A 23,448-nucleotide genomic window follows, 5' to 3' on the forward strand; every position below is an offset into this window, starting at 1 on the left:
CTTTCACCTCTTTGGTTAAGTTTATTCCTAGGTATTCTGTTATTTTTGTTGCAACTGTAAATGGGATTGTATTCTTAATTTCTCTTTCTGCTACTTTGTGGTTGGTGTATAGAAACACAACTGATTTTTGTATATTGATTTACTGTATTCATTAATTATTATTTCTAAAAGTTTTTTGGTGGATTCTTTAGGGTTTTCTATATATTAAATCACGTCATCTGCAAATAGTGACAGTTTCACTTCCTTTCTAATTTGGATCTCTTTTATTTCTTTTTCTTGCCTGATTGCTCTGGCTAGGACTTCCAGTACTATGTTAAGTAAGAGTGGCAAGAGTGGGCATCCTTGTCTGGTTCCTGTTATTAGAGGGATAGCTTTCAGTTTTTCCCCATTGCGTATGATATTAGCTGTGGGTTTGTTATATATGGCCTTTATTATGTTGAGGTGTTTTCCTTCTATACCCATTTTATTCAGAGTTTTTATCATAAATGGATTCTGTATCTTTTCAAATGCTTTCTCTGCATCTGTTGAGATGATCGTGTGGTTTTTATTCTTCATTTTGTTAATGTGGTGTATCACGTTGATTGATTTGTGGATGTTGAATTATCCCTGCATCCTTGGAATAAATCCCACTACATCATAGTGTTTGATCTTTTAAATGTATTGTTGTATTCAATTTGCTAGTATTTTGTTGAGGATTTTTTCATCAATGTTTATCAGTGTTGTTGGCCTGTAATTTTCTTGTTTTCTGTTGTCCTTGTCTGGTTTTGATATCAGGGTAATGTTGGCCTCATAGAATGAGTTAGGAAGCTTCCCCTCCTGTTCACTTTTTTTGGAAGAGTTTGAGAATGATAGGTGTTAAATCTTCTTGTATGTTTGGTAGAACTCAGCATAGAAGCCTCTGGTCCTGGAGTTTTATTTTTGGGGAGGTCTTTGGTTCCTGTTTCGATCTCCTTACTGATGATTGGTCTATGCAAATTCTCTGTTTCCTCTTGATTCAGTTTTGGGAGGTTGTATGATTCTAAGAATTCATCTACTTGTTCTAGATTATCCAATTTGTTGGCATATAGCTTTTCATAGTATTCTCTTATAATCTTTTGTATTTCTGAGGTGTCCATTGTAAGGTCTCCTCTTTCATTTCTGATTTTATTTATTTGAGCTTTCTCTCTTTTTTCTTGGTGAGTCTCGCTAAAGGTTTGTCAATTTTATCTTTCCAAAGAATTAGCTCTTAGTTCCATTGATTTCTTTTTTTTTTCTTTTTTTTTTTTTTAGTCTCTATTGTTTATATCTGCGCTGATTTTTATTACTTCCTTCCTTCCTTCTGATTTTGGTCTTTGTTCTTTTTTCTTATTCGTTTAGGTGCACTGTTAGATTTTTTATTTGAGATTTTTTCCTGTTTGTTGAGGTAAGCCTGTATTGCTATAAACTTCCCTTTTAGAGCCACTTTTGCTGTATCCCATAAATTTTGGCATGTCTTATTTTCATTTTCCTTTGTCTCCATATATGTTTTGATTTCCCCTTTGATTTCTTCATTGACCCACTCGTTGTTCACTAGCATTTTGATTAATCTCCACATATTTGTGTCTTTTCCAATTTTCCTCCTGTTGTTGATTTCTAGTTTCATACTGTTGTGGTCAGAAAAGATACTTTGTATTATTTCAGTCTTCTTAAATTTATTGAGAGTGTTTTGTGGCCGAATATGTGATCTGTCCTGGAGAATGTTCCATGTGCATTTGAAAAGCATGTGTATTCTGTGGTTTTTGGATGGAATGTTCTGTATATATCTACTAAGTCCATCTGGTCTAATGTGTCATTTAAGGCCAGTGTTTCCTTATTGATCTTCTGTTTGGATGACCTATCCATTGGTGTAAATGGAGTGCTAAAGTCCCCTACTGTTACTGCATTGCTGTCTATTTGTCCTTTTATGTCTGTTAATAATTGCTTTATATATTTAGATGTTCCTTTGTTGGCTGCATAGAAGTGTTATATCCTCTTGTTGGATTGTTCCCTTGATCATTATGTAGTGCCCTTCTTTGTCCCTTGTTGCAGTTTTTGTTTTAAAGTGTATTTTGTCTGAAATAAGTATTGCTACCCTAGCTTTGTTTTCATTGCCATTTGCATGGAATATCTTTTTCCATCCCTTTACTTTCAGTTTATGAGTGTTTTTAGGTCTGAAGTGTATCTCTTGTATGCAGCATATATGTGAGTCCTGTTTTTTAATTCAGTCTGCCACCTTATTTCTTTTGATTGGAGCATTTGTACCATTAACATGTAAAGTAGCTGTTGATAAATACATACTTATTTCCATTTTGTTACTTTTTTCCGGGTGTTTTAGTAGTTCTTCTCTTTTCCTTTCTCCTTCACTTGCTCTCTTCCCTTGTGGTTTGAGGGCTTTCTTTAGTATTATGTTTGGGTTCCTTTTTCCTAGTTTTTTGTGTATTTATTATAGGTTTCTGGTTTGTGATTACCATGAGGTTCACACATAATATAGCAATTTGTATTAAGTTATTGGTATCTTAAATTTGGTCTCTTGCTAAAAGCTCTACTCTTTTACTCCCCTGCTCCCACTTTTTATGTTTTTGATATCATAGTTAACGTTTTTTTTGTGCATATGTGCCCATTACCCTCTTATCATGCAAATAGGTGATTTTATTTTATTTTATTTATTTATTTTTTTGTGAGGAAGATCAGCCCTGAGCTAACATCCATGCTAATCCTCCTCTTTTTGCTGAGGAAGACCAGCTCTGAGCTAACATCTATTGCCAATCCTCCTCCTTTTTTTCTTTTCCCCCAAAGCCTCAGTAGATAGTTGTATGTCATAGTAGCACGTCCTTCTAGTTGCTGTATGTAGGACACGGCCTCAGCGTGGCGGGAGAAGCAGTGCATCGGTGCGCGCCCGGGATCTGAACCCGGGCCACCAGTAGCGGAGCGTGCGCACTTAACTGCTAAGCCACGGGGCTGGCCCCATGGAAATAGGTAATTTTAATACTTTTGTCTTTTGACCTTCATTTTAGCTTCATAGGTTGTTTATCTGCTACCTTGCTGTTGGGTGCAGCCAGTCCCTAGGGCATGATGCCAGCCTTGGCTGAGCTGGATTAAATTGGTGCTCTAATAGGTGGGGCAGACCCCTGCACTAACAGGCCGGGGGAAGAACTCTAGTGGCATCTGCCAGCGTCTATGTCAGCATGCCTGTTTTAGGTCACAGTAATGGCTGCCACCAATGTCTGAGTCCCTGGAGAGGTCTTACCACTCACCAAGATGCAGCCAGAGACTATCAGTTGAGTCTCTTTTCACCAAAGGACTGTGCACCTTTCTGGTGATTTTAGGTTGCTTTCCTAAATGGGTGAATTTGTGCCTTGGCCCCTTTTTTCCTTTATGTCCCATCGCTTTTCTGGACATATTCCCTGTTGTAGTCAGTATCCAGCAAAGCCAGGTATCGTGACACTTGTCTTGGTTGTGCTGCGTCCAAAAGCTGCTTATTGTGGTAATGCTTCCCCGCTCAGATCTCCCACTCCTCCAGGGAAGGCTTCACACCTTAAGGTTGCTCCTTGGGCCGGCCCCGTGGCTTAGCGGTTAAGTGCGTGCACTCCACTGCTGGCGGCCCAGGGTACGATCCCGGGCGTGCACTGACGCACCACTTCTCCGGCCATGCTGAGGCCGTGTCCCACATACAGCAAACTAGAGGGATGTGCAGCTATGACATACAACTATCTACTGGGGCTTTGGGGGAAAAAAATAAATAAATAAAATTATAAAAAAAAAAAAAAAAAAAAAAAGGTTTGCTCCTAGCCAGCTGTGAAGCATTGCAGAGAGAAGGTGGGCTTTTTTCTTTCCAGAGAGGAATTTCTGCCTCTTCCGCCTCAGTCAGCACTGTCCCTTATTGTGGGTTTTTTAAATCCAGTTTTCATTTCTCACTTAGGGATAATTGTTGCAAAAGTAGTTGTAAATTCATTGTCTTCATGGGAAGAGGTGATTTCAGAGTCTGCCTACAAGGCCATCTTGAGACCATCTCTGTAATTAGTTTCTAATTAAAAGCCCAAAGATGGTGAGTGAGAACAAAGGTGTGTTGGGCTAAGGAAGTGAGTATAGATGGTAAAGAAATAATTGTAACAGTATAGTTTTGGTTACGTTATTAATAGATATAATCTATATAAAAATACCACAAAAATGGCAAAAGGAAATAGAGCTATATATGAATAAAGATCCCATCTATCACTAGAATTAAGCTAATATACACCTGAAGCTCCTTCTTATAAATTAAGAAGTCTGTGTTCAATAGCAGAGCAACCTTTAAAAAGGTAACTTCAAAAATATAGTGAAGTCATTTAAAAATTAAAATGCTACATTAGAAGATAATCAATTAATGCATTGGAAAGCCATAAAGAAGGAAAGGAGGGGGCCGGCCCTGTGGCTTGGTGGTTAAGTGCGCGCGCTGCAATGCTGGTGGCCCGGGTTCGGATCCCAGGTGCGCATCGAGGCACCACTTCTCTGTCCATCCTGAGGCCGAGTCCCACATACAGCAGCTGGAAGGATGTGCAGCTATGACATACAACTATCTACTGGGGCTTTGGGGGGAAAAATAAAATAAATAAAATCTTAAAAAAAAAAAAAAAAAAAAAGGAAAGGAGAATTTAATAGAACATGAGAATTGTATAAAACAAAAAGTAAAATGTCAAAAGTCAAAAGTGTAATTGCAACTATGTGAATAATACTAAATGTGAATGGATTACATTATCCAAACAGGAGGAGGAGACTGTCACCTTAGATTAGAAAACAAACCATGATCTAAATATTTGCTCTGTACAGGTAGCACACTGTATATTCAAAGATACAAACAGTTTGAAAGTAAAAGTATGGGAAAATGTACATCTGGGAATAGTCCCCACAAGAAAACTGGAGAGATGATACAAATAACTAGCAAAATAGACTCTCAAACAAAAAATAGTACTAGAACTAATGAGGAACTTTATATCATACTTGATGTAATGATATATACTTGAAGGGTCAAAGTATGTGGCCCAAATCTAAAACAGTACAAAGAAATTAATTTATAGCTATTAATGCTATACTAACAAAGAGAGATCTCAAATCAGTAACCTATCCTTTTACTTTAACAGAGTTGAAAAGATGAGATACTAAACCCAAAGCAAGGAAAAAGAGAAATAATAAAAATTAGAGCAGAAATTAATGAAATGAGAGATTGAAAAGCCACAGAGAAAAATCAATGAAACCAAAAGTGGGTCCTATGGAGAAATTAACAAAATTGACACGTCTTTAGCTAGACTGATATACATAAAAAGAGGAAAGGTTCAAAATCATAGAATTAGAAAGAAAAAGGAGTATTACTACTGTCCTTATAGAAATAAAAAGGATTATAAAAGATTTCAATGAATAATTGTACGGCAAAAAATTAGATAACTGGGATGAAATGGACAAATTCCTTGAAAGAAACAAACTACTAACCTAAGTCAAGAATAAGTGGAAAATCTGAATAGAACTATCAGAAGTGAAGGAATTGAATTAGTAAACAAATATCCACCCATGATGAAAGGCAAGGCAAATGGTTTCAATGCAGAATTCTTGCAACAGTCAAAGATTATTTAATACCAATTCTTCACATACTCTTTCAAAAATGAGACTGGAGAGAACTCTTTGCACTCATTTCGTGAAGCCAGTACAACAAATACCAGCAAACACAATCTGGCAATATATAAAAGAGTCATACACCATGACCAAGTGGGATTTATTCCAGGGATGAAAGGTTGGGTTAACATCTTAAACTCCATTTACGTAGTAAATGATATCAATAGAGTAAAAAGGAAAAATGGCAGGTCATTTCAGTAGACTCAGGGAAAATAATTGACAAAGTCCTGTACCCTTTCATGAATACAAGGAAATTTCCTAACATCACGAGGACCATCCAAGGAAAATTCACAGCTAAGAGATTAAATTGTAAAAGAAAGGATGGTTCCCCCTGAAGATACGGAACCAAAGAAGGATGTCTGCTCTTGCCACCTCTATTCTAGAATGTACTGGAGATTTTAGCCAGAACCATTATACAAGAAAGGGAAATAAAATGCATAAATATTGGTTAGAAAAAAGTAAAACTAATCTTTACTTCCAGCTGAGATAGCTTATTTTTAGAAGATTCTAGGGAATCCACTAAAAAAATTAGTAGAACTGCAAATTAAGGTCAGGAAAATGATAGGATACAAGATCAAAATGTAAAAATCAATTGTATTTCCATACACTTGGAATGAACAGTCTGGTAATGAAATTAAGAAATATACTGACAATAGAATCAAAAGGAATAAAACACTTAGGAATGAATGGAATGTTTGTTACATTTAGGCAAGTGAACCTCAAGATGAGAGATGGATGTGTTCAAGTTCTCAGTTGCATTTTCCTATTTTAGATCAGTTTTTGTGTGTTCATGTCCCTAGAGAACTTAGACATTTAAAAGGCTATACTGGTCCTAAGGAAAAGGAATTCCTATTATAATGTCTGTGAGGAAAAAGCAGTTGAATTTCTGTTTTAATTGATAGGAGGAAACTGGTCAATCCTGATGTAAATATTTGGAATTCCTATTTTATTTCAGGGCTTAATTGCAAACCCCTAATATATTATAATATGCTACTTCATCCTGAAAATATCCCCAGTGTGAAATACAGTGGAGGGACAAACTATCATGCCCCATGTCTTTTTAGTTAAAAGGGATTTGTTTACACTTTATGTTTATTAGTATTTTTTTTTTTTAAAGATTTTATTTATTTTATTTTTTTCCCCCAAAGCCCCAGTGGGTAGTTGTACGTCGTAGCTTCACATCCTTCTAGTTGCTGTATGTGGGACTCGGCCTCAGGATGAACGGAGAAGTGCTGCCTCGATGCGCACCCGGGATCCGAACCCGGGCCACCAGCATCGCAGCGCGTGCACTTAACCACCAAGCCACGGGGCCGGCCCTGTTTATTAGTATTTAAAGGATTATATCTTGGAGCGGTTTCATATGTAGAAAAGTTAAAGTTAAATTAATTTTAAAAAGCAGAAGTTAATTAAAACTCATGATCAACCGTAGGAAGATGTGTGTATATAAATTTCTCTCCCTATATTAAATAAATAATGCATGGGAAAGTGAAAAAAAAATTCCTAAGAGGAAACTAACTTAAGGAGACTCCCTGCCTGAATATCCTGCCCCACTCCTCTCATCTGACTCCAGCCCCCCTCAAATGACCGGTTTTGATCACGGCTTCATCATCCTGTTAGTGTTTCTTTGTATAAAAACAAACCAGTGCAAATGCTTATTTTTCTCAGCTGTGTTTGCTTTTGTAATGAGTGGCCAGCATCCACATTTTTGACATTTGGCGACTGAAAACTTAAGCCTCACCCCTCCCTTTCCCCTAGGCCTTCTTGTCTGGACGGGCTGATGAGAAAGCCTGGAGGCTCCTGCACTGTGAGCTGCTGCTTGCTGGGCAGCTCCTCCTGTGAGCTGTGTGTGCATTGTTGACCCACGTGTGTGCGTTGTTGACCCACCACGTCTGGTTCTGTTATGTACAGAGGACTCTGAATTGGCAGTTTCAGTTCCCTTGGGAGCAGGAGTCTGGGGATGGGGCCCTCCTTAATGCGGTCCTGTGTTATGTCTTTGTAGACACTATCTGTGTATTTAGAGTGAAGGTGAGACGAGGCTAGGGTCACCTTGACATTAGGGGGAGTCTGGGGATTCAGGGATGATTATTCCTGTGAATGAGCTGAGCTCATCAGATCGTTACTGGTTAAGGGGCAATTACTTGGGAGAGAAAGAAGAGACAGCAACATACGGCCAGTAGGTAGCAAGTTTACAGAGGAATCACCAGGACCCCTAAGTAACACTGCTGCTGCTGCTGCCACCTTTGTGTCTATTGCAATAAAGAATCTGACCCTCTGGGTTTTAGTGACAACACCCACAGTCTGAGTTTGGCACAGCAAAGGGAGTAGTTCAAACCCAACTTGAACCTGGGTTCCTTAAACTCTATAAAGCAATCACTTGTCATGGAGGAGGCCTCTAACCCTGATGGGCCTCTTGAGGAGGAGGGCCTGAAGTTGTCCATAGGCTTCTGATGTGAGAAGCTGCCCTAGTCCCCACACTATATGCCATTATAGCTGCTGTTGTCACCGGGTGCTGAGAGCTCTTGAAAATAGAGACTCACGGGCCGGCTCCGTGGCTTAGCGGTTAAGTGCGCGCGCTCTGATGCTGGCGGCCCGGGTTCGGATCCCGGGAGCGCCCCGAGGCACCACTTCTCCGTCCAACGCGAGGCCGAGTCCCACGTACAGCAACTAGAAGGATGTGAACCTATGACATACAACTATATACTGGGGCTTTGGGGGGAAAAAACTGAATAAATAAAATCTTTAAAAAAAAAAAAAAAAAAGAAAAGAAAATAGAGACTCTCAGAAACACTGAGCATGTGACCCTCTACCGAGTTGCCTCTTATGTTTTTTGGCCCTGGAAACAGCATCCTATCAACTCAGCATGGCTGCTGACACCTACTTATGATATGATGGAGGCTCGCCTTGGCCCTGCAGCTTATGCTATCTGTGGGAGGGGCATGGCTTTTTCTTCCTCAATCCCTTGAAAGATGATGGGATGGTGGGGGAGGTCACCCCTTTCCCAGACACCTTGGTTCCCTGCATAGTTCCTTGGGGTTAACTGAATGCACAGCACTGGGGAGTGCATGGACTCTAAGGACAACGATACACATTCATAAGTGATGGAGCTCAGTTGCTGCTCCTCATCCCTTAATTGAACGTCCCTGATGAAGAACAAAATCCAAGTGTCTTCAGAAGTACCAAACATCAGGCAGTCAGTTTACTACTGGCCAAAAATTGGTCTCATCTGCATATGTTCACAAACTCTTGGATAAATGTCTAAGAGATGCCCCTTGGTGGTAAACCAACTCTGGGAATCTCTTGACTCAGAGATACTCAAAATAGAAACCAGTGTAACACCTGTCTGTACATTACTAGGTCTACAATACAAGGACTCACCAGGACATTCTATATCACCCTTGGAGTTCTGACACTACTGAGTAACCATGGCACCTCTCAGAGTATACAGTGCCCTTCTCTCCAACAAGGCATTCAGTGGAAGTTTCACCTCCGTTATGGGTCTCACGCTCATAGAGCACCATACTGGCTTATTGATTTAAGTTGAAATCAGTTGAATGAAAGATGTCTTGTTTCAGTATCAGGGGTGAATTGTAATGAGTTTGTATTCATCTTTTTTCTGAAAGAATTCTTGTTTTTTAGAGCAGTTTTTGGTTTATGGAAAAATTGATCAGAGTTTACAGAGATCCCACATTGCCCTTTTCTCTGCATCCATGCAATTTGCACTCTTTTACACGTTTTGAATTACTGTGGTACGTTTTTTTACAATTTCCGACCCATATTGATGCATCACAGTGCACAGTGTACGTTAACATTGACTCTTTGTGTTATACAGTGTACCGGCTTTGACAAATGTGTAACGACGTGTGTCCATCATTTCTGTGTCATAGAGTGTAGTTTCACTTCCCTAAAAATCCTCTGTGCTCCACCTACTAATTCATCCCTCCCGCCAGTCCCCAAATCCTTCACAACCAAAGATCTTTCTACTGGCTCATACTTTTGTATTCTTCAGAATGGCATATACTTGGAATCATGCACTACATAGCCTTGTCACATTGGCTGGTTTTCCTTAGCCGTATCATTTTAAGGTTCCTCTGTGTGTTTTCATGGCATGATACCTCATTTCCTTTTATCACTGAACAGTATGTCATCATATGGATACACCACTGCTTGTTTTCGTGTATTCAACTCTTGAAGAACATCTTGCTTAAAACTCTATCTCTTGCCAGTTATGAAAACTCCCTCTACATATTCATGTGTAGGTTTTGTGTGAACATAAGGTTTCAGTTCACTTGGGAAAATAACAAGGGGCCTTATTGCTGGATCTTACTCTAGGTATTGACAATGTATTTTGTTCTGAAAGAAAGTTCCTATCTTCCATTGCATGTGTATCAAATTCCATTTCCGCCAGCAACGAATGAGGATTACCTGTAGCTTCCCATCTTCACCAGTATTTGGTGTTCTGAGTGCTTTGAGTTTTACCCATTTAATAAGTGTTTAATGATCCCTCATTGTTGTTTTATTTGCAATTTTCTAATGATATTTGATGTGGAGCATGTTTTTTTTTTAAAGATTTTATTTATTCAGTTTTTTCCCCCCAAAGCCCCAGTAGATAGTTGTATGTCATAGGTTCACATCCTTCTAGTTGCTGTACGTGGGACTCGGCCTCACGTTGGACGGAGAAGTGGTGCCTCGGGGCGCTCCCGGGATCCGAACCCGGGCCGCCAGCATCAGAGCGCGCACACTTAACCGCTAAGCCACGGAGCCGGCCCGATGTGGAGCATGTTTTCATGTTGCTTATTTCACATCTATATATCTTCTTCACTGAGCTGTCTGTTCATATCTTTTGCCCATTTTCTAATTGGGTTGTTTGTCTTCTGACTTTGAGTTTTAAGAGTTCTTTGGATATTTCAGACAGCAGTCGTTTATCTAAGTGTTTTACGAAGATTTTATCTTACTCTATGAATTTTTTTTTTTAATTCTCTTGACACTGTCTTTCTCAGTGCAGGTGTTGTTCATTTTAATGAAGTATAATTTTTGTTTTTTTCTTTCATGGTCCTTGGTTTTTGGTTTTGTATCTAAACATTCCTCTCCAAACCCACAGTCATCTACATTTTCTCCAATGATATCTTCTAGGAGTTTATTCCTTTGGCATTTTACATTTAGATCTGAGATGTGTATTGATTCAATTTTTCTAAAAAAGTGTAAGGCCCCAAATGTCTACATTTGTTTTGTGTGTGTTTGTATGTGGATATCCATTGTTCCACCAATGTTTTTGAAAAGACTTTCTTTTTTATTTGAATTCCCTTTCCTTTTTTTTTTTTTTGTGAGGAGGACTAGCCCTGAGCTAACATCTGATGCCAGTCCTCCCATTTTTTCTTGAGGAAGATCAGCCCTGACCTAACATCCATGGCCATCTTCCTCTACTTTATATGGGATGCCACCACAGCATGGCTTAACAAGCAGTGCGTCGGTGCACGCCTGGGATCCGAACCTGCGAACCCCGGGGCACCGCAGCGGAGCACATGCACTTAACCGCTTGCGCCACCAGGCCGGCCCTGCCTTTCCTTTTTTGTCAAAGATCAGTTGACTATATTTGTGTGGGTCTATATGGAAAGCAGTTGAATCACTTTAGTCTTCAACTTTGCTATATACGCTCTTATTAATTCCAGGAGTGTCTTTTTTTTTTTTTCTGTGAAGAAGCCTGGCTCTGAGCTAACATCCATTACCAATTCTGCTCTTTGTGCTAAGGAAGATTAGCCCTGAGCCAACATCTGTGCCTGTCTTCCTCTATTTTGTATATGAGGTGCTGCCACAGCATGGCTGGATGAGCAGTGCCTAGGTGCGTGCCTGGGATCTGAACTCGTGAACCCTGGGCCGCCACAGGGCAGTGCGTAAACTTAACCGCTATGTCACCAGGCCAGCCCCCAGGGGTTATTTCTATTGTTGTGCATTTTTTCAGACGTTTCACAGAGAATATCATGCCATATGGAACAAATGTTATAAATTTAGCTACAGTATTCATAAAGATGTTCTTTCTTAAGAAGCAGAAGTTACCCTTGAATACTAGCTTACCATAAATGGATATTGGATCTTTTTTTTTATATATATAATTTTATTTATTTATTTATTTTTCCCCCCAAAGCCCCAGTAGATAGTTGTATGTCATAGCTGCACATCCTTCTAGTTGCTGTATGTGGGACGCGGCCTCAGCATGGCTGGAGAAGCGATGCATCGGTGCACTCCCAGTGTCCAAACCCGGGCCGCCAGCAGTGGACTGCGCGCACTTAACCGCTAAGCCATACGGCCGGCCCGGATATTGGATCTTATCAAATCCTTTTGTCATTTTCATCTGCCCTCCTTTCCTTTCTGATATTAGTAATTTCTGTCTTTCCTCTTTTCGTTGTTGTCTTCCTTGTCAAAGAACCAGCTTTTTTGTTTTAATTTTCTCCATTGATTTACACAATGACGTTCCTTTCTTTTCTAATTTTTATTAGCTCTTTTCTTGTGTTTGCTTTGAGTTTAATTTACTCTTCTCTTTATTTTACCCTAAGATAGGTGTTTACGTTATTGATTAGAGACCTTGGTTTTTCTAGTGTTCGTTTCATCACATAAATTTTGTTAGGATACTGGTTTTGCTGCATTCAAGAACCTTGGTATGTTGTGTTTTAATTTTATTTAGTTCAACATAATATTTTTATGTCTCTTGAGACTTCTTCTTTGGTCCTATGTATTATTTAGAAGTATGTTGTTGAATCTCCACATAATTGGGAGTTTTCCGACTATGTTTCTGTTATTGACTTCTAGATGCATGCCTAGGTGGCGTGAGAGAACATTTTGTATGACTCCTGTTTTATCAGATTTGTTAAGGTGTGCTCTATGTCCCAGAATCTGGTTTGTCTTGGTGAATGTTCCATGAACTTGAGAAAAATGTAGATTCTGCTGTTGTTGTATTCTATAGATTTCAGTGAAATGTAGTTATATATTCCACAGATTACAAGAAAATCCAGAATGTATATTGTGTTGTTAAAGTATTCCATAGATTATAATGAAATCCAGTTGTTTCACGGTGCTGTTCAGTTCACCTCTGTCTTTCCTCATCTTCTGCCTACTGGAGTTTATAATTTGTGATAAGGGGGTGTTAAATCCTACAGCTATAGTACTGGATTCATCTGTTTCTCCTTGCATTCTTTCAGTTTGTACCTCATGTATTTACCCCTCTGTTGTTATGCAGGTACACAGGAAGTATTGCTGTTACTTCTTGGAGAATATACTGCTTTATCAGTATCTAATGCCCCTCTCTATCTCTCAAGTTTTCTTGGTTTGAAATCTGCATTTTCTATAATTTATATACCTGTGGCACCCTTCTTTTGACTAGTTTTGGCATGGTCTATTTTTGTCTATCCCTTTACCCTTCATCTGTCTGAGTTTTATATTTATTTATTTATTTATTTATTTATTTAAGATTTTTTTAATTTATTTTATTTTTTCCCCCAAAGCCCCAGTGGATAGTTGTATGTCGTAGCTGCACATCCTTCTAGTTGCTGTATGCGGGACTCGGCCTCAGGATGAACGGAGAAGTGGTGCCTCGATGCGCACCCGGGATCCGAACCCGGGCCACCAGCATCGCAGCGCGCGCACTTAACCACCAAGCCACAGGGCCGGCCCCTGAGTTTTATATTTAAAGTGGGTGTCTTGTGGACCTCATATAATTTTGTTTTTTGAAGTCTGATACTACTGTGTCTTTCAATGTATCAAGACTGTTGATGATTACAGTGGTTATTGATACAGTTGGATTAATATTTACTGAACCTTTTGCTGTTTTCTATTTTTATCCTTGTTTTTTTCTTTTTTCTTCCACCTTTTTTCTGCCTTCTCTGGCTGAAAATGAGCATTTACTCTGATTCTGTTTTTCATTGTCTTGTAGGATATCAGTTACGAATTTTATTTTATTTTATTTTATTTTATTTTATTTTATTTTATTTATGTATGTATGTATGTATGTATGTATGTATGTATGTATGTATGTATTGTGAGAAAGATTAGCCCTGAGCTAACATCTGTGCTAATCCTCCTCTTTTTGCTGAGGAAGACGGACTCTGAGCTAACATCTATTGCCAATCCTCCTCCTTTTTTTTCCCCCCAAAGCCCCAGTACATAGTTGTATGTCATAGTTGCATATCCTTCTAGTTGCTGTATATGGGACCTGGCCTCAGCATGGCTGGAGAAGCGGTGTGTCGGTGCACACCCGGGATCCGAACCGGGGCCGCTAGTAGCGGAGTGCGCGCACTTAACCACTAAGCCACGGGGCTGGCCCCGGTTACGCATTTTTTTAAAAATCATTTTTTAGTGGTTGCCCTTGAGTTTTCAGCATATGTTTACAACTAACGCGCCTCCTCTGCCAAATAGCACCCTCCACTTCGCTGTTGTGCAAGTACTTAACACACTATTCCTACTTTCCCCCTCCCTGTCCCATGTCACATTGCTGTCATTTATTTCACTTGTGCATAAGCTTCTCATTACCAAATACATTCTGGCTAATATATTTTAAACAAAGTGTCATCTATGTTAATTATAAATATATCAAAGTTATTTTTCTAATCTTCTACCTTTTTCATTTACATAGTTTCTGATAAATTTTTGAACATTTCATTCAAAGTAGGTGTACTCATGACAAATTGCCTTACTTTTTGTCTCAGACAGTCCTTATTTTGCCATTATTTTTGAAGGAGAATTTTGCTTGACAGAGCATTCTAGGTGAGTAGATTTTTGTTTTCATAACTTTAAATGTTTCACTCTGTTCTTTTCTTGCTTGCATGGTTTTTAAAAGGAGTCCAATTTAATTCAAATCTTTGTTTCTTTATAGCTAAGCTGTGTTTCTTCTCTGGCATTTCTCAATATATTCTCTGTCTTTGATTTTTCTCTAGTTTGAATAGGATATCCTTGGGTGTGTGCTTTTGTAGTTTGTCATGTTTAGGCTTCTCTGAGCTTCCTGGGTGGACAGTTTACCAGCTATCGTTAATTTTAGGATATTTTGGTGACTGTTACTTCACTTGTTTCTTGTTTCCCTCTGTCTTTCTTTTTCTTCAGGTATTCCTATTATGTATTTTTAACTTTCTGTTATAGAGTGTTGTCTTAGACTTCAAGGATATTGTCTTCTTTTTTGTTCTTTTTATGTTTGCATTAGCCTCTGGTGAAATAGGTTATTTGTTTACTACAAGTCTTGTTAAGAACAAAATATCTGGGACATGTTTCAAAAAGCTATCTTGTTTTCACTTTCCCAATTTGGGAGACCCTGCTTTGCGTATGACCTCAAGGCTCTCATGATCTGAGAAGGATTGTTCAAGTTCATTCATTTTCTTCTTATGAGATCAAGAATGACAGTTTCTAAGTTTCTTCAGTGTGGGATCAGAAGTTGGCAGGGCATCATCTAGAGCGCCTGGGTGGGAAACACTTGCTGTTTAGTTGGAAAATGGAAGTTTTATGTTGTTTTGGAGGAAAGCACTTTTAACTCCTTCATTTATTTTATAATCCTGGGCAAATTTACCATCAAACCTGCGTGGACTTAGTGAACTCTGTAGTTCTTAACCTGCTTTCTAGGGCAGCAAAGCTCCGGGTACACGGTTAGCATTTGACTGGAAAGAGCTTTTCGGGCATATTGTTATCTCACTGTGCATTCTAAAAGTTTCTGGGAAGTATCCTTGAGGCACATGAGTATAGGTATTTTATGGTCTAAGTTGTCATGCCTTCTTCCTTGTGTCTGAATTGTAAGTTCCAGGTAACTTTCTAGCCTCATCAAATCATACAGAGAGAGAAAAGAAGAACTGAATCGATGATGAATGTACCACAAGAACATTTATATTCAGGCAGCTATCTCTGATTACTCGTAGTGGCCTGGATTACTTTAGGACAATGTGGCCAGCTAGGCTTTGTTAAAAGTTTGATTTCTACAGGCCTCCGAGACTCTCTCTTTGGTGATAGGACTAGACAACAATGCTTCCAGTTCTTCACTGTGCTTTTATTCATGGAAACCTCGTGCAGATTTGACTGTCTGACTCATGGAGTGCTGTAACTGGTGGGTAATAAGGAAGAAAATGAAAGAATTTTTCTCACAAGGAATCATGTTTCATAGAATGATATTTCTTTTATTTATATAGCATTTTTCTCATTTCCCGACATGCTCTGGACCCTGCCATTACAAAGAAATACAATGTGATGTGATCACAGTAAAAATGTGTAAATAATTTCTGTGTTGATAATGCAGATAAATTGAGGAGGAAGTGTGTACAGAAAAGCAGTGAAGTTTTGATGATAACATAAAATATGTGTTTAGAAATGACAGAATCACACGTAACATTTCTACAAATGGAGTACAGATCCCCAGTGTCATCAGTCTTATGCATCCTACTCTACACATATTTGTGATGTTTTAGGATTCAGTAGCCATTGAGGATGTGGCTGTGAACTTCACCCCAGAAGAGTGGACTTTACTGGATCCTTCACAGAGGAAACTCTACAGAGATGTGATGTGGGAAACCTTCAGGAACCTGGCCTCTATAGGTGAGACTGAGGACATTCCCTCCCTTCATCAAGTAGAGAACAAGTGTTTCTTGCCCATCAGCATTGTTCCAGGATGTAGAATGTAGAAATAGGAGATGTTGATAAATAAACTAGAAATGATCATAGATCATGACTGTCTTAGAATCCATAATTTTTCTATAATTTCTAATACCTTGAAATCAACATTCTGGGTCTGCATTTCAGGAAAATCATGGGAAGATAATGATGTTGAAGTTCAATACACAAGCCAGGGAAGAAAATTAAGGTGAGTCACACTCAGAATAGAAAGCATGTGCCCCATTAGAATAATGATATGTTAAGAAATTTTAAAAAGAAGCGAACAAAACAACCCTTGCTTCAAATTCAGGTATTCTTAGAAAATTTTCACCAAATAGACTTTTTGAAATGTGATGTAGATGTTCAGTTTTTGCAAAAAGGTTCACTTGGAAAGTATGAATAAACCCTATATGGGAATATCACTGTTTGGAAAAGAGCAAGCATGAAGTCCTCTTGCAGAGCATTCAGTATATTCAATTTCCAGGAATTCAGACAAGACAGAAAAGCTAAACTTTTCCTATACATCATAATAAATTATAACAAATGTAAAACATTAATAAAGAAATCATTTATAACGTGCTTCCCATTTTTTACAGAAATCGTATGCTACAGAGACTCTTTAAAAGTGAAGATAGTCGTCTATGTCAAGAAAACATCAGCCTAAATCCAAATCGCAGTCTGAACAAGAAAACTACAGGTGCTAAACCATGTGAATGCAGTACATGTGGAATGGTCTTCATGCATCGTTCATCCCTTAAAAGGCACATTAGATGTCACACTGAATACAAACTATATGACTACCAAAAAGATGGAGAGAAGCAATATAAATGTAAGGAATGTGGAAAAGCCTTCCCTTTTCACAAGTCTCTTGAAATACATGAAAGAATTCATACTGGAGAGAAACTCTATGAATGTAAAAATTGTAGTAAAGCATTCACTTCTTCCAGTTCCCTTCAGAGACATGAAAGAAATCACACTGGAGAGAAACCCTATGAATGTAAAGAATGCGGGAAAGCCTTCAGTTGTAGCAGTTCTCTTCGAAAACATGAAATAACTCACACTGGAGAGAAACCTCATGAATGTAAAAACTGCAGTAAAGCATTCACTTCTTCCAGTTATCTTCGAGAACATGAAAGAATTCATACTGGAGAGAAACGCTATAAATGTAAGAAATGCAGTAAAGCATTCATGTTTTCTGGTTCTCTTAAAGTACATGAAATAACTCACACTGGAGAGAAACCCTATGAATGTAAAAAATGCAATAAAGCACTCAGTTCTTCCAGTTTTCTTCAACAACATGAAAGAATTCATACTGGAGAGAAACCCTATGAATGTAAAAAATGCAGTAAGGCATTCACTTTTTCCACTTCTTTGCAAAGACATGCAAGAACTCATACTGGAGAGAAACCCTATGAATGTAAAAAATGCAGTAAAGCATTCACTTCTTCCACTTCTCTTCGAAGACATGAAAGAATTCACACTGGAGAGAAACCCTATGAATGTAAAAACTGCAGTAAAGCATTCATTTCTTCCAGTTATCTTCGAGAACATGAAAGAATTCATACTGGAGAGAAACGCTATAAATGTAAAAAATGCAGTAAAGCATTCATGTTTTCCAGTGCTCTTAAAGTACACGAAATAACTCACACTGGAGAGAAACCCTATGAATGTAAAAAATGCAGTAAAGCATTCAGTTCTTCCAGTTCTCTTAAAGTACATGAAAGAACTCATACTGGAGAGAAACCCTATGAATGTAAAAAATGCAGTAAAGCATTCACTTTTTCCACTTGTCTTCAAAGACATTCAAGAACTCATACTGGAGAGAAACCCTATGAATGTAAAGAATGTGCGAAATCCTTCAGTTGTAGTAGTTCTCTTCGAAAACATGAAATAACTCACACAGGAGAGAAACATGAATGTAAAAATTGCAGTAAAGCATTCAGGTCTTCCAGTTATCTTCGAGATCATGAAAGAATTCATACTGGAGAGAAACGCTATAAATGTAAGAAATGCAGTAAAGCATTCATGTTTTCTGGTTATCTTAAAATACATGAAATAACTCACACTGGAGAGAAACCCTATGAATGTAAAAAATGCAATAAAGCATTCAGTTCTTCCAGTTTTCTTCAACAACATGAAAGAATTCATACTGGAGAGAAACCCTATGAATGTAAAAAATGCAGTAAGGCATTCACTTTTTCCACTTCTTTGCAAAGACATGCAAGAACTCATACTGGAGAGAAACCCTATGAATGTAAAAAATGCAGTAAAGCATTCACTTCTTCCACTTCTCTTCGAAGACATGAAAGAACTCACACTGGAGAGAAACCCTATGAATGTAAGGAATGTGGCAAAGCCTTTAGAAATCCCTTAAGCCTTCGCTCACACATGATCTTTCACACTGGAGATGGACCTTATAAATGTGAGGAATGTGGGAAAGCATTCATTTTCCCCTGTTTTCTTCGAAGACATGAAAGAACTCATGCTAGAGACAAAGCTTATGAATGTAAAAAAACGCAGTAATGCATTCATTTCTCCCACTGTACTTCAGAAACGGGAAAGAAATCATACTAGAAAGAAACCCCTTGAATGTAAAATATGTGGTAAAGCCTTCAGGTTTTCAAGTAAGGTTCAAGTACATGAAAGAATTGATGTTGGAGAGAAACCCTATGAATGTAAAAATTGCAGTTAAGCATTCACTTCTGGTATCTTTGAAAACATGAAAGAATTGATACTGGAGAGAAACCCTCTGAATGTAAGGAATATATGAAAGCCTTTATGATTCCTTCAAGCCTTTGATCTCACCTGCTCTTTCACACTGGAGATGGACGTTACTAGCATAAGCAATGTGAGAAAGTGTTCATTTCTCCCAGTGCATTTTGTATATGTGAAAGGAGTCATAGAACAGACAAACCCTATGAATGTAAGGAATGTGGGAAAGCCTTTATAAATCCCTCAAGCCTTCAATCCCAGATGGTCTTCCTCACTGGAAATGGATCGTATAAATGTAAGGAATGTGAGAAAGCCTTCACTTCTCCCAGTTTTCTTCAGACACATGAAAGAACTCATACTGGAGAGAAAGCTTATGAATTTAAGGAATGTGCACAAACATTCACTTATCACATATCACTTCAAAGAAATGAAAGAAATCACACTGGAGAAACACTATGAATGTCAGTAAAATGAGAAAGCCTTTATTTTTCATGAAAACCTTTGAGGAAGTGCAAGAATGCACACTAGAAGAAATACCATGTAAAGATAAAGAATGTGGAAAGGCCTTTTGTCATCCAGTTCTTTCTGAAGGCATGAAGGACTCAATAACCTCTTGAATGTAAGTAGCATGGAAAAGACTTCAATTGGCCCACCCCCTTCTATGTGATACTTTTACCAAAAAGAAATATAAATGTAAGTGATATGAGAAAGCTTATTGGAAATTAATTTCTGTATAATATTCTAGAAAACTTTCAACATGAAATTCAGAGATGTTATAAAAGTTGTAAACATATTGTGTTTACCAAGTTACTTCTCAAAGTGCAGCATGAGATTGTAGATTCCTATTACTTTCAGAAAAGACTATTGAGGTGAGATAATTTTGCAAGTCATCCTTTATCAATAGTACATAAGATTAATAGATACTGTTTTTTCTTTAAATCAGTCAATAATGTTTTCTCTTTTTTTATAATGTGTTAATTGTTCTGTGTTAAGGGGCTATTAAAAATGACACTTTGTTTGTTGGGATTTCCTTACTGTCCTTGTATTGCAGTTCCTGGATATGCCGAATCCTTTGTATATATTGTACCTTTCTTAGAGAATTCTCTTTCTGGGGGGTGGTGCGTATAGGAGCCTGTTTCCATTTTTGCACTGTTAAACAATTGGACTAAATTTTTATGTATGGCCAGTTTATCAAAGACTTTACTTACCTGTGAATTCTTATTGTCTGATTTGGGCCTTTGCTCTTTTTCCCTCTTTCTGACTGGTATTTGGTGAATAGACTTTGAACTCAGTAGAGGCCTGTGATAGGGCAACACCATCTAGAGCTGGACACATCACCCATGTATTGTGTTATGTCAATGAGGGTAATATAAGAACTAGATCTTTACGAAACCCATCCTCTTATGGTTCCGTGTTGGAATTCACCAATAGCCTCACTTGCATGAGATTTGGAAGGCAGAAGCAAACAAAGCATTAGGCAGATTTGGGGGCCACCATTATATGGAGAGAGACAATTATGTGAGAGCTTTGAGGACACCATCTTCCAGCCCATTTTCTGGTTTCTTTTCCCTTCTATTCAAGAGTATCTTGAAAACTACTACCAACCGTTTGATTTCCATTTTCTTACAGCTGTATTTTCCACTGATGTTTTCACAAGTTTCACATCAAAGATCCATTAGAGTTAGGATTTTTCTGTAAGGCCTGTTGCGTCCACCAGGAAAGTAATTCAGACTTTTGTGGTTGGGAGTATTCTCTGATTCCCCTTTTCTCTCGATGATATCTGAATAAGGTCAAATTTCTATAGGAAACACCTTAAGCTGTTAATGGTGCTAGTGAACATGTTTTCCTGATTCACCATGACGTCTACAATGTGCCATAAAAAGAAGGAACTGGAAGTTTGTTTCTCTGCTGCATTGTGCATTGGCTGCCTTCACCCAGTTCTTGCACATGAGAACAGTCACCTCTCTCGTGTCAGGAAGACTGTGTGGGTTTCCTGTTACTTGTGGCTGAATGAATTCCCTCAATATGTTTTTAATAATGTTTGATTGTATGTCATTAAAACTATGTGGATTTCCTTGAGAAATGAACACTTCTGTAGTTGTTTCATTGATAGGTTTTATCAACTGTTCTAATCTGTCATATGCTAATAAATATTATTTTCGTTTCATTTCCTCAGAATATATTAAAATCCATTTTAGTTACGGATTTTCAGATATACATTGGAATTTTCTTCATTTAATCCTTGTACATGATGAGTCAATTTTATCATGTGCATGCAAGTTCAGTTTTTTTTTCCTCAAGCAAATTTTATTTTTTGTTCTTTTATGGTTACAATTTTTGTCGTGAAACTAATTTCTCATTTTTTTTTTTTTTAATTTTTATTTATTTTATTTTTTTTCCCCCAAAGCCCCAGTGGATAGTTGTATGTCATAGTTGCACAGCCTTCTAGTTGCTGTATGTGGGACGTGGCCTCATTGTGGCCGGAGAAACGGTGCGTCCGGTGCGCGCCCAGGATCTGAACCCAGGCCGCCAGCAGCGGAGCGCGCGCACTTAACTGCTAAGCCACGGGGCCGGCCCATCTCATTCATTTTTAACCTAATACTTAACAATTATGTTTTTTCAGTGCGTTCTTCCAGTGAGCTGCAGGATTGCATCTGTAGTCAAAGAGAGGGGCATAATGAATTCTAATAAGATTGACCACAGACCATAAAGGACTGTGAGGTATAACAGTAACAGGATGCTCAGAAGGACTTCCACAAAATTTTGGCATGTGTTTGTTGATTTAATTGCTAAGCAAGAAAGGAAGTTATTTTCTGTATTTCCTGCTGTGAGGATATAAATTTAATTCCATGATTCATAAAATGTTTGTCTTTGGTAAATCTAATCATTGGTTTCTAGTGAGTAGTCACAGTGTAGTGGAGCTAAGGTTAATTTGTAAGAAGTTCCTGTCAGTCATTTTAGTCAGAATTAGGGAATATTGGTCATTTTTATGATTTGGAATGTTATCGTTTACCATTTATAATGGTGTAGTTACAAAATAACTTTAGTTTTGCCTTGGTAACCGTGTACCAGTGACAAAGGAGATGAGTGAGATTTCTCTCTTCAGCAGGATGAGACTTGGCCTTGCAGTGACTGCAGGCAGCTCCTGGTCCTCTGGGACAGCTTTTGCCTTTCCTGCTTATTATCAAGACACTGATGTATTTCCTACAGTGTATTAGACACAGTTTACTATAAAGTACCTCAGTTGAAATACATAAATTTACTTCCCAGTATATTACATAATATTTTTAATGTCTCCTGTATGACTCAACTGAGGCCTTTGAGTTTAGGTAAATTGTGAGACAATACAAACCTAGCAAGGGAGAGAGACAGGGCCACTATGCCAGTCAAGCCTTTCTTAGAGATTATGCTCTTGAAGCTAGTGTTTCAACATCCCTCATATGCCGTGCACTATTGAGGCAATGTACCTAAGTTAACAGAAAGAAGATACAGTAGATTTGGATATAGCAGCGTGAAACACACAAGTTCATGCAGTCCTGGTGCTGGTATGTTTGTGGCAGAAGAGATGATTAACAAATGGTAAAGCTTTGTCTTATAAGATGGAAATAAGAGCTTTTAAGGAAAGTGAAAAATAACATTGAGCCAATAGGGAGACTGAGGTGTGTATAAATATTTTCTGTGAGGGTAGGAGTGAGTGAGGCTGTCATTATTATTGTTATCTGGAACTTGAGACCTATTGATTTAAGCCACAGATATTTTTGGTTTCTTTTTGTTTTTAATGTCACTTGCGAGGATTTTTATTTACCTTTAAATATTTAAAATGTTCCAGTATTTGGCATTTTGATTTTGTTGCTGTACAGACTGAGCATGCAATGTAGACCCCATTAAACCATGGAGTTCCTCCTAATTAGAGAAACAGACTCATCTGCACTGCTCTAGCTCGTCCTGAGCGTATTCTATGAGTAGAGTGATATCTGTGCGAGTCCTCGGTTACCTCCCAGTGGAAACCCCCAGAACAGCTATGGGTGTTGAGAGGCAATCATCCAAGGAATAATTGAGGTGAGCTGCAGAGAGAGGGTATCATTTTGAGTACTATCCTCATTGAGTATGAGGAGAAATGGGAAACTTTCAACACCTTTTCATTGCAGGAGTGGCTGCATGTCTCTTGTGTCAGTGACCCACGAGGTCCCGACACCCATCTAGCTCTTCACAGGTTTCATTTCCGTATGGTTAGACGTCCAGCACTTGTAGAAAAGTGGGAAACAGCAGTAACAGCTTTGAGGTTTAAAACAGAAAAAAATGGGTGTCAGCCCAGTGGCATAGTGGTTAAGTTCCCATGCTCTCCTTCAGCAGCCCAGGGTTCATGAGTTCAGATCTTGGGCACAGACATACACACCCCTCATCAAGCCATGCTGTGGTGGTTTCCCACATATAAAAAATAAAGGAAGATTGGCACAGATGTTAGCTGAGGGATAATCTTCCTCA

At 38.4% G+C, this 23,448-nt stretch overlaps 1 protein-coding gene and 1 long non-coding RNA gene across 5 annotated transcripts in view; both read left to right on the forward strand.

Annotated features, from left to right (window-relative positions):
- LOC147912115 (uncharacterized) overlaps window positions 1-21,130 on the forward strand; it is a 36,612-nt gene extending 15,482 nt beyond the window's left edge. The window contains exons 2-5 of one of the 4 annotated variants that reach the window (XM_087425969.1): window positions 14,334-14,391; window positions 16,068-16,194; window positions 16,399-16,459; window positions 16,848-19,222. In XM_087425969.1, the coding sequence (XP_087282095.1) occupies window positions 16,161-16,194; window positions 16,399-16,459; window positions 16,848-18,774 (2,022 nt within the window). In that variant the 5' untranslated portion in view covers window positions 14,334-14,391; window positions 16,068-16,160 and the 3' untranslated portion in view covers window positions 18,775-19,222. Of the gene's footprint in view, window positions 1-14,333; window positions 14,392-14,982; window positions 15,710-16,067; window positions 16,195-16,398; window positions 16,460-16,847; window positions 19,223-19,306 lie in introns of those variants that run through there. The other 3 variants (XM_087425970.1, XM_087425971.1, XM_087425968.1) reach the window with 3 other exon arrangements.
- Window positions 1-23,448, forward strand: part of LOC147912110 (uncharacterized) — a 360,528-nt gene that overhangs the window by 310,638 nt on the left and 26,442 nt on the right. The gene's annotated exons all lie outside the window — the stretch shown is intronic.

This window comes from Ceratotherium simum, chromosome 39 (genome assembly GCF_057802395.1).
Source record: "Ceratotherium simum simum isolate JZ-2026a chromosome 39, ASM5780239v1, whole genome shotgun sequence".
In the NCBI taxonomy this organism is placed as follows: Eukaryota; Metazoa; Chordata; class Mammalia; order Perissodactyla; family Rhinocerotidae; genus Ceratotherium; species Ceratotherium simum.